The sequence below is a fragment of the Aquila chrysaetos genome, chromosome 3 (genome assembly GCF_900496995.4).
Source record: "Aquila chrysaetos chrysaetos chromosome 3, bAquChr1.4, whole genome shotgun sequence".
Lineage (NCBI taxonomy): Eukaryota > Metazoa > Chordata > Aves > Accipitriformes > Accipitridae > Aquila > Aquila chrysaetos.
The window spans coordinates 31091226-31103556 of NC_044006.1; the positions used below are offsets into that span (position 1 = coordinate 31091226).

The 12331-nt window shown below is 40.1% G+C and overlaps 1 protein-coding gene across 2 annotated transcripts in view; it reads left to right on the top strand.

The window, feature by feature from the left end:
* ITGA9 (integrin subunit alpha 9) overlaps window positions 1-12331 on the top strand; it is a 245759-nt gene that overhangs the window by 223338 nt on the left and 10090 nt on the right. For both annotated transcript variants that reach the window (XM_041122619.1, XM_030009961.2), the window contains one exon: window positions 2056-2175. In XM_041122619.1, coding sequence (XP_040978553.1) covers window positions 2056-2175 — 120 coding nt within the window. The remainder of the gene's footprint in view (window positions 1-2055; window positions 2176-12331) is intronic.

A 12331-nucleotide genomic window follows, 5' to 3' on the forward strand; every position in this document is an offset into this window, starting at 1 on the left:
CTCCTTGAGAAATGGACTGCCACATCAGATCATCTTTCCAAGCTGGCTCAGAAATACGAAAAAGGCACAAGATTTGTGTTTGATCTCTCTTTTCTGGTATTTCCCTTACACTCATCTTGGCTATGAGGGACACTCTGCTGCTTAGGAAACTTTCTATGTTCAGCAAGATGTCTTAAAAAGTCTGACAAAGGCTTTGTGCTAATGTCTGAAACAGTAAAATTATTTTTTTTCTCGGGTGAAGAACTGGTCCATGTTCAAGAGCTGTTTTGAGCATTGTGACACTAGTTATGGGAATATGTTTGGATAACGCTATCTATGTATAGCTTCATTCCTGTCCATTTGTTGTTTTCATGTCTCGTCATCAAATGCCTGATAATATCTCATCAATATTAAAAAACGGTGTGTGTAAATCAGCTGTGTTCAAATTCTTCCTCCACAAAAGCTGTGGTCTTAATCAGTGTTAGCCTGTGAAACTGAGACAAAGGATCTTTGAGTACTTCTTTATGGCAACACCATGACAAAATATAGCCCTACTAACCTGCTTTCTCTCATCTGTGCCTGTGATTTTTGTGGGTGTTTGCTGAGGCTGCGTATACTTACGGAAACAGAGAAATGTTCATTAGTGGGATCTTGGGAGGCTGTCCTGTCCCATTTCCCACTCCAAGCAGGGCTGTTGCCTGCACTGGCTCAGGATCCCCATGGCTTTGTCTGAGGACAAAGGAAACCTGCAAGGATGGAGAACCCAGAGCCTCTTTGGCCCCTTTTCCAGTGCTGCCATCACCTCCCTGTGGCAACCTTTTCCTGAATGCCCACCTTCAACATCCGTATGGGCTATATGGTATCGCATTCCCTTTGCTGTCTCATAAATGATGCTGTTTGAATGGTGTCACCAGTGAGTAGAGGTATTTCATCGATCCTCCATGGGCCTCTTAAAGATGAGTATCTTGGGGTTGCGTAATTGTATCTGACTCAAACTCCCGGATTTTCACCCACTTTTAGCTACCAATTTTTTTTTGTTTTGTTTAAAAGATTGGTTTAACAATTCATATCTATAAAAGGGTTTTGACATTTTTAAGCAAAGATGATGAAAGTGGTTTGTGAAGGAGGGAGGAAAACTCACTACTTTGCTTTCCAAAACAAACCAAAACAAAGCCAGACAAAGCAAATGTATTACCTTTAAAAAAATCTCTGTTTCCTCTCTGCATTTGCTGGATATTAAATTGCAAAATTTAACATAGAAATAGCTCTCACTGAGGAGAACTGTTTTTGAGTTTTCCACTGAGGAACTGGTTTTGATTGAAATAAGAGACTGGAAAGTCACATAGTGTATACGAGGGGTATAATTTGCTCCCATTTTCTTCTTAAGGGAGACAGTTAAGGAAAGCTCTTTGTAGGATGTATTTCCCTGCCATACATGCTATACAAAAAAGAGTGAAGAGAACAGCAGGGGACTGCTTTCTGCGTTCCCAGAAGAACCCATGCCTGCATGCGCCCTTCCCTCTTTCACACAATGTGTCTTGTGAAGCACAGCAGGGACAATTTCTATTCAATAGGGATGTATGTGAGTTGTCCCATTTTTTGTGAAAAAAAGTTGACAAGCTCAGCATACATGAGTGTTTCATGGGAAGCATCGGGGTGTTTGGCAGGGCCAGGAACATGATGAGTAAGACAAACCACGTGAGATGTCATGGCAATCCCTGCCAATGCCCAAGGGATGGAGTTTTTCATGCAAAGCTTTGTGCACCTTTGGTGGCCCAGCACCAGAACAAGCTCAGTGTCTGAGGTGGGGTACGGGTTTGGCAGGGTAACAGTTATTTCGGAGTGGAAGCTGATATCCTTTGGATCCAGCGCATGGCTACTCAAATTCCACTTGAAAGCTTTAAATCCCTTATGAAAAATAGATGGAAAGCACAAAATTAAGGACGCATTCCATATTTGTTTGACAGATGAAATATGATCATTGAGGCCACCATGCAATGTGTTTAATAAGATGAGTACAAGAGAAAACAATACAACTTCCAATCATAAAAAGATCTTTTTCTAATTGCTTTGTAGGTGGTCTTTGAGGCTTTGCACAATCTGGAGCCTCGTGGGTATGTTGTCGGATGGATCATTGCCATCAGTTTGCTGGTGGGAATTCTCATCTTCCTGTTGCTGGCTGTGCTCTTATGGAAGGTAAGGTAACAGATGCAACATAAACACCAAGGCTAGTCCCAGGAAAAAAAGCTTGAATTTATCCTTGTATTTAACATCCATTTGCTTTAGGAACCAAATAATTGTCCGCTCCATTACAAAAGCAGTCGGCCAGCAAAAATATCTTCATATCCAGGCTTTTGTGAGGGTCAGGGAGAGACTCATGGTGTAGAGAAGAAGGGGAAAAGTGGATTTTTTTTTTTAGGGCCTGGTTATTAAAATTTGAAACCTCTGATACCATTTCAGGACAAAGGAGGATCCCTCTTAGAAACCTGCTGTTCTCTCACACTTAGATACTTGGTACATCTCTATGGTTTTCTGATGACTGAGGCTCACTGATTTCAACAGTGTTTCCTGAAAATGAGGTCAACTTTGCTTGACCAGCTAAAAGATTGGGTGCATGCGTAGCAAAAACCAGTCAGTAGCTACTGTTTTCATGAGGTAATGCCTGGGGGAGAGGAGTATCCAGCAATAAATTCTTCAGATCCCTCAAAGAAAGAGTTCCAGATGAGTAAAATGCATTACCAGAGCAAGAAGCGCCAGGACCTGTTAAAAGCCAGCCTTCACACCATCTCTGATAAGATACAATTCTTGTACCCAGACACTGTTACATGGTAGAACTGGGCTGATGCTGACACTTAGCAGCAGCCATCTGGTGTGGTAAATATGAAGGGTAAGGAGCTTCAAGTGTTTTCATTCCTCAGTTCCCTGTTACCAATCCATAAATTTAAAAGGCCATGGTCAAGGTCAGGGACTGTCTTTGAGAGAAGTAAATTTCAAATGCACACATGGGAACAAATCCAACCTCATTTTGCTTCCCGTGGCGGAGGTCCAGCAGCCTGATTTGCACTGTTTAGCAGCATGTGCGCTGCAGGCTCTGCTCGCCGGCTGTGCCGGGACTGGAGGTCGCAGCCCCGATGTGCTGCGAAAGGACATATCACTGCAGGTCACGAGGCTGTAAAATGGATTTACAAGCCTAGGCCAAAAACTGGCCATGCAATTCTTGTTATAGATTATACAGATGTGTGTATGGCTTTGTTATAGATTATACCTCTACTTCATAGATTATATGAATTTTATATGGGTTATAGATTTAAAGTATTTTTATAGTCAGTTTTGAAGATTTTTAAGCATATAATGACCAGGTCAAAATTGACTGTGCTTTCCATTTGGAAAACAATGTTTGACCACAGTCTAGAATATCTTATAATTTCTGTTCTGTTTTTCTGGCATGCGGGAAATGCTTTTGCTTTATGTGGCAGAAAGAGTGAAGAGAAAAAAAAAAAGTCTGTGCAATTAAGATGGCAGAATAACCATAAGAATGGAAAATGTGAGATTGGAAGAGGCCCAGGGTTTATGTCCCAATGACACACAATCTTGAAAAAGGAGTTACTGCTGCTAATACCTATATGACTGATTTCATATGGCTCATCTCCTGAAAGTAAAAAGGCAGTAGATGAACTGTTTGAAAATGTGCAAGATAAGAGGAATAGCACCTTTCATTGTGAGTCTCCATGAGAATCTGACACAAGTTCAAGTCTTGGTCTCTACTGAAATTAATAGAGTCCTTTGCTTCCTGGCTTAATCTTGAAACTTGAGCTCTTTTAAATTTTATAGGGATCATTCACATACACATGCAGAAGCTGCCGTTTTGTTGCATGAAAGCCTTGAGGAAAATTCTGAGTGACAGCAACAAATAATTGTAATTAACATCAGGCTTATATAGCCCTTTCTGCACGCAGATGTTAAAGTGCTGAGGCAAAGCAAGGTGAGATGCCTTGTCCAGAGTCCTGTGGCAGAGATGGCAGTAAAAGCCAGGCTTTGTCAGCTGCACTCCAGTGCTTTATCCACAGAGTTGCATGATTACTAAAGGAACCGATAACTTAAGGTTTTGTTTTAGAGAAAAGTGATTAAAAATGTGTAGCTGCTAGTATCAGCCAGTATTTTTATTTAAGTCTTAGTCTGGAACATAAACATACATAAGTAATACTTTGCACTCACTAGTTGCTATATTTATTATCGTTACTGGCAATATTAAAGCTGTCTGAGATAAAACTGACATGGGAAAGTTGCAGTCCTAGAGAGGAATCTTAATTGTCTGCTTGTTAATATTTGTTAGACAAAATTGGCCAAGTATATCCTATAGTCATTCCTAAATTTTGTGTGTGAAGAAGAAAAAAAAAACCACTTATATTAGAAGTGTTTTAGTCTTTAACTGTGAAATGAAAGAACAGATTTGAATTAGATGGGAGTTTGGGGCATCTTAGAACCACTAGTGAGAACTAGAAATAACCCAAATTTTAGCACTAGAGTATAAACTAAGTTATATTTTTATTAAGAAATTAATTAGAGTTAAACTGTGGTCCTGGAAGGCAGCTGTTTGCACAAAACAGAGCAGGAGCTGGATCAAACTCATTATAAGGGAATTGAGCACTGGCAGCAATGCAGGGCTTGCTGGCAGCGCCTGTGTCTCAGCCCTGTGTGGAAGGTACACTCTCACTGTGTGCACAACTGCGCTGTGAGTGCTGCAACACAACAGGCAAATCCTCGAACACACTGATATTTTGCAGATGGAGTAAGCAGCTCCTTGAAGTTGCAGAAAAATATTAGAAAACACATAAATATTTCACATTACACATTGCTAGAATGAATGGCGTTATAGCAGGAGTGAGATCTCAGGGACATTCCAGCCCAAAATCCTATTTTGAATCAGAATAAGGTTACTGTGCATACAATAAGATGAGGATGGTAATTATTTCATTATTTGTAGATCTAAAATTGCACAGTTTTAGGGGGTCCATGTCAATGAAAGTGATGTTAAATGCCTGGTTGTTTCACTTCAAATAAAAGCTTATTTATTCACATGCAAGACCACAGCCATGTTTATACACACATAACAAGCTTTTTAGCTTGAGCGTGATCAGTTTTTGACTGGCTTTGCTTCTCTGTTTATTTTAATATTTCATGTAGACACCGTGTTTCCTCTGGTTTAAGTGCATACAGATTCAGAGGGGGTGAGCAATTTTCCCTGACTTCCACGTAAGGCAGACGGGCAAGAGTTACCCCAATTTTGCCTATTTTGTTGGATAGCCCAGTTTTACCCAGACACTTGTGGCTATTCGTATCTTGTTCATCCACTCTGGATGCCTTTGTGCATGCATCGATGGGAACGGGCTCCCACTCTGGCCGGTTCCTCTGCAGCGCAGCTCGCTCTCCCCACTCGCGCCTCGCCTGTGGTCTCCCATGTGCAAGAGGAGCAGGAGGGGCTCTCGTGCTGTTGCCCACAGCAATACATCTTGCTTTTTACTGCGGAGATTGGCCTGCACCTCTTTGGTGGCCTCCAGATGCTTGTGGAGAGTGGAGCAGGGGAGGAGGTCGCTTTGCTTCAGGCCAACTACCCATGTGCTAGACAAGCCAGTGGTTTCACAAGCACTGGCAACAGTTCAGGAGGGAAAGGGGGTCATGGCTGGATTATTTTGGGGAGTCTCACATACACTTCCCTCAGCTGTCAGGACTGCAGCCATGCATGGGGACAAGGTCCACTTCGGGCATAGTGGATTTATGCACGCGTAAACCGGGGGAGAATTGGCATTCACCATGCAAATGAAAAAGGGAAGTGTGATATATTATAACACAATAAATATTCTATTAATAATAGTGGTGTTTTACAATGCTTTGGATTGAAGTTTCTGCATTTGGACTGGCTTGAGTTGTGGAGTGAATTATTCAATCCATATCATTTTAGATAAAGTGCAGAGAAAGAAAAGAAAAATGGTTTGAGGCCAGAGGATGTCAAAGAGGGGATGTGTAAGCAAGCACCAGACCGGACATTTGGGCAGCTGAGTGATCTGTGGAGCCAGTTGTGGAAGTGATTTGCAAAACAAAGATTTTATATTTGTTGCAGTAGCATTATTTTGTTTCTTTGTGGCATGTTTAACACAGGAGTTGGACTTTTATCTAAACTTATTATTTATCTGGACATCAAGCTTCTTTCTGAACCGAGCCTGTGCCTCTGGTATCCAAGGTCTGCGTTGTCTAAAATAAGGTTTCTAGCACTGTTTTATAGCTTTTGGATTCCTGGGACAAAGAATTGATCTCTGGGTTTCAAGGTGCATTTGGGCTTCCTGCTTGGAAAAGCCTTATGACTTTTTTCTGTGACTGCACAAGTGTCTTTGAAAGAACACTTGTATGTCCCCTACATGCACTAGTTGCCATTGCCTCACATATTGTTTCAGCATTCAGAAAATATCTGAAGCTAACCAAGGCTAAAGCTAACTTGAAATTCACCTATGTAGCAAAACCCACTGTTTTCCCCATTTTGGAAGGAGACACTTTCCCTTACTTAGGGCCTCAAACATAAAGTCTTTTTAGAATGGGCCAAAACATACAGCTCACCATTTTCCAGCGGAGGAAAATAAAAAAAAGCAAACCCTCTGCGCTTATTCTTTGCCAGTGGTTGCTCTGTATCCTGTGTTACAAGCCCCAGAATACTTTCTCTCCCTTTTATCTACGGCTCAGGTGGCAGTGGCTAGCTACCATTTCCTGGCCAGTCCTTGTACTGACCCCCTTTCCTGGTCGCCAGGTTTTGGAGTAGTAGCTCTGCAATGAAATAAAACTGCTTCCCCCCCCCCCCCCCCCCCCCCAGAGGTGCATAGGCACATACAGTTATGGCACAAACCCTCTCTGGATTTCAGTGTAGGGGAGAAGTCTGGCTTTTTTCTCTCTCTATATATGTATATGTTTTGTCTCTCTCTATATCTATCTATAATCTTTTTATATATATAATCTTTCCAGGAAGAACACTTTTCAATTAAAAAGTGTCCCAGTTGAGTGTAACACACCCATTATCACAGCTGTCTAGCTTCAAATGTTGGGTTTAGAGGTGGGGACAGAGAAACCTGTTGAAACTGAGTGGCATTTCATGTCTTTGATGAAAGTTGTTGTGCCTATTCAGAGTTCACATGCTTCTTCCTTTCTGTACATGTAATTCCAAGAATAAACCATTATTTACTATGGTGTTGGTTTAAAAATAAGAATCATAATTGATGTTCAGATAAACAAGGCAGTTGGCTCAACTTGCTGTAAGAGCACTTACTAGGGGCTAGTGATGGGAAGGGTGGATTTCACAGCTCACAAAGATCTTCCCTGTAGAGATGTAGATGGATGCACCACCTGCCTCGGAACTTAGGATAAGTCTATACTTCTCCTTTTTCTTTTTTTTTTTTCTCCACCATCTCTCCTCAGTTTAAAACCATGTCAACACTAGTTTCTCACACTTTCGTCCAAGTTCCTGCCCAGCTTTGTCCTCTTGTTTTTCAGCTTGTCTCACAGAAGTATGATCCCTACCTGTAGGAACTACATAGCCCATACCTGTCCTGTCTGTCCATCAAAACTGCAAAAACTGTGACTTCATTTGTGTTCTCTGAAATTCCTCTTTCTGTAGTCCTCAAATCATTGCATTCTGTAGAGTTTTTCTGATAAACTTTTAATTTTGTTGCTTTTGTTACCCATTTATATAGTTGCTTCAAGTAAGCTGTTACTTGCTATCTCATGTGTAGGCTTCTCAGGGGTACTACTTTTTGGACACAGATTCTAGGTTCAGTAGGCCTAGAATTAGGCTTTTTCAATATTATCCTGTTACAAATAATAAAAATGCAGTCAGGTGATAATTAACTTGTGTGATTCAAAACAAAACGCATATTATCTCCCAAACGTGGATAGATCTTCATTATGCATAGCAGCTAGGAAACCTTGAGAAGGCAATGGGGCAGTGGAAGTGGTTGGTTTTCTGTATAAATAATGATATTTTCACCAGGCAGAAGTCAGGTGGATCATTTGAAGTCTGCTTATTTTCTTAAAGAACAGTCAAAACTGTGTTTCATTTTTTCCTTTTCCTGGACCAAAGTGAGCATCACAAAATGTTTGTAGACCCTTGGCTTCCCAAGACCAAAAGGGTTTGTATTCCTGCAAGTCACTCACATGTTGGGTTTTCTACAGTAGATTATTTGGGTGATTTGCTGTGCTTTTTGAATTCTGACTGAATGTTACAGGAAGATTGAGTTTGGGCATCTTGTATTTGTTCTTACACAAGTAAATGGTTAATGCTGCTGTTGTAGCCAAAGCACTGCCTTCCCCAGTGAGTTTGCTGGCTGCCATGTAATATTTGCTCACCACCCTCAAGAGCAAGGTTGGCAACATTACAGTGGTGGTGTGTGTCCAGCACTTGTGAAATGCCTTTGTTATCTTTCTGGATAAAATGAGCTATGTAAATGTACAACAATAATGTTGTGGCTGAGGGTTCTCTCTGGTCTCAGAGTCCTCCAAATGGGAGCTGTGCATGCCAGGGCACTTTGAGAACATCACAGTCATTGCAGCTATGTTGCTCTCATCCTGGCACCGTGTGAACAAATTGAATCCACTGGCAAGAGAGAGGTCGGGTTCTGGTTCAGAACATCTTTCTGAAAAGAAGAAAGATAGCCGTCATTTGCAGGAGCCCAAACCAGAAAACGAATACGTGTGTAGACTGAAAAACTGCAAATAAGTACCTAAGATTCCAAGGTTCCCAAGATTCCAAGGTTCCCCACTGCCAGAACACAACGTGTATTTATTGGAAGTCGTTAGCATCCCTCAGACCCAAATGCCAATAACAGAGAAAGCGTGACTTGCATAGCCTGAATTCTCTCTTTAGGCTTGGTGTCACAGTGGGAAATGCTGTATTATGACTTAGACCAGCCATAGCCATTTCCTCCTGGTTCAGCCAAACCCATGAAAGTAACTTATTCTGATAATTATGGACATAGTACAACTTTCATTCAAATATTTTTGGCAGGTCAAATATATCAAAATATGATTGTAAAGTTACTTTTTATTGATTCCAGAAATAGTCTTTAATGTTTAGTCTCTGGTTTTCAAACAAAGCCAGAAATATTTCAGTAGTTTTTCTTTTTTTCTTTGGAGAGGAAATGGAAAATATGGACTGAGATATGTCCTAAATTAATTGCAGTTACAGGAATGATATATCTAATTACTGTCCTATTCCCTGTGGAGATTTAAGAAATCAGTATATAGTAATTTGTCTAGACATATCTGCAGTAGACGTTGTGTTCTTTCTAATTTTTGAGACTGATAATCAGAGATGAACTTTGGATGATGGCTGTGTTCATTCCATGACATTTTAAAAAACAAACTACTTAGTAAAATTTTGCAATAGGAAAAAAATCTTTAAACTATTTGGAAGTGTTTATAAGTTTTAATATTGGCTAATTCGCTTTTTGATTGCACTTACAAGTATACTGGTAACATCTGTCATGCAAGTTACTGTACATAGTTACCGTCCTACAAGAAGTTCATGCTTTCATTAAACTCAAGTTACCAGAACTCAGCACCGAAAGAACTTTAAAAGTCCAGTCACTGGAGTTGTCTTCATTTCTAAAGTACTGTGAGTACTAAGTCCTTAACAAAATATATTATGTATGCACAAATAAATCAAGTGCTAGGTGAATGAGTCTTTTCTGAGGCAAACTAGATCTTAGCTACATGGTAAAGATATTCCAAAGGTAGACACCAGAACTACCAGCTTTATTCATTGCAATCACAAGTAGGTCCATTGAAGCCAACTGAACAACTCCTGGAGAAAAGTCGCATGAGATGTGGCTAGAGGAACAAATTAATGATGACTGAGCTTTGTGTTTAGAGTGGTGTGACACTCGAGCATCAGTGACAACAGCAAGGCATGTTACATTAAAAAAAACTGAAGTACCAAATTAGATTGTCCGTACCAATGTCCATCTCTGTGTGTAGTTCTCTCTTTCACACACCTAAATGCATCTTTTCCATGCATGCTGCTAGTCTGAATTGTGTATGTACTTTGAGGTACCTAGCCTTTGTGACTGTTTTTTTAAAATTTGGCCCTTGAGATAGACATATAGCATTTGGTTAAATTAACAGTTTATTTAAGGACCGCTTGAGCTAAGTTTAGGAATTGACTGACTGTTCTTAGCAAAAAAAGAGCACTTAAAGTTTTTTCGTATTATTTCAACATTACAAAGTAACTGCCTAATAAAATGTGTGTTTAAAAACTATGCTTGTTTTACTAATACAGCATGTAAAATAAAAGTCCTTCTAAAATCTATGGAGGACTACAGATCTTCACCCTAGGTACCAACAGTAGTATCTTAAGTCAGTTAGCCCAGCTATATGAAAGTAACTTAAAAGTTAAGTGCAATTTTGTGTACATTACTAATTCTTTTCTGCCATAGCAATGTCTATCTGTTGCAATACATTGGGATCAGATACAGATGCTAGGTATCAAATTCCTCCATAGTAGCTAAACAAAGTGTTTGTAGAGAAGAAGTATCTTTGAGCAAGCTGCTGAACTTCTCTTTGTCTCAGTTCCCCAGCTGCATAAGCATATATAGCATTGTGTATATATACAAAGTATATATTGTATGTGTATACATACACACATACACCAGCCATTTGTGGAATGGTGATGTTTGAAGCATATGTATTTATCTTCTTGTACATATTTCATTGAGCAAATGAGGACCTACATTACAGCAAAGTTAAGGGATTTGCCTCTCAAAAAGTCAATGAAAGACTGAATAATCAAAACCAGACCACTCTAGTCCTCATGAGCTTACCTTAGCCACACTATCATCCTTCCTTCTAAATATACAGTTTCTCCTTTAACTACAGGCAGGACATGTGGCTTCTTTCCAAACATGCCTTTTCCTTACAGGGCCCAGAGGGTGGCAGTTTGCCAGTCCTCTATGGAAAAGCTGATACACAATATCTGTTCGTGACCCCTCTGTACTGTGGCAAGGGTCCTTTAATTGGGAGGAAGGAAATGGTGCATCCTGTCGGAGCTGGTGGCTTGCCAGAATTATCCAGGGCCATGCGAACCCAAGTGCAAGGTATTTTTTCCTGCCTTCTTGGCAGTAGTAAAGTGAGATGCACTTAATATAACCAGTGATCGATCTCTGCAGGGGGAAACACTCCATGCTTTCCATCTCGGTAGCACTGCTTTGCAGAGATTGAGGGTGTTGCTGCTCTGCCGACTGGTGGCATCTTGCTTGGGGTGAAGTTCCTGGCCCTGCTTTGAACCATGATTAGCTGCATATTTTTCCAGCTGTGGTACTATTTATGAGAAGGGAGAAGTGCCCAAAGGGCACGCACCCAAAAAAGGTGAGGAGAAGAGTATGCTAATTCTTTCTGAAGGGCCACAAGGTGAATGGCTAGGGACCTCTGCCTAGATTAAAGAGATGTGGCAGTAAAAGATTCATGATGTAAGTCCAGACTGTTCATCAGATATGGCTGGATAGTGCTTACAGTAGATGAAGAAACTGTATAATAGAGGAAAGACAGCTTGTGATTAAGGCACTGAACCCAAAGTATCTTGTCAAAGCCTAGTTCAGTGGGATATTTCTTCAGTGGTTCTTAAATTTGGTTTTATTTCTTACTTACACCTATGTCAGTACTTACTTCACTCTCTTCTTTTTACTTGTTGGCTTGTACTGTGGTCAGTAACTTCCATTAGAAGACATTTGTCAGCAGAGCCATACTGATAAAAATCAATACTTTTTGTGTGCAGCTTAGTACCTCAGTATATATACTAGAGAAACTTAATTAAAAAATTGTACAAAAAGTGGCAAAAGTGTCCGATACAGTTTTGGATTCTGTTTGAACATTGTCATTCACAAAACTCTATTCCTAGCTCAGTTATAGTCTTGAAACACTACTGTAAATTAAGACATAATTTTTTTTTACAGCAGTGTGCAACTGTTCTTATCAGTTTTTTCTTCTTTCTTAATGGATGATGTTAATGGGAAAAAGACTTTTTAAAGAAATACAAAACATAACCATTCTTCTACAATCCACATTTCAAACTATATCTGGTTTTATTTGATTGGGAGAATAAGCCTCACTGGGCATGATAAAAATGCTTCAGACATTTACCCAACAATGAAAATAACAAAGGCAGTGATATTGCTTGACCTCTGATCAGCTTTTTTTTTCTGAACTGTGGATTAAATTTTATTTTGTAATATCGTCACTCTTCAAACATACTTATAATTGGGACCCTAGAGAGATAGCCACAGGACGGTACTGCAGGAAATGCTGGCTAAACGTTTATACT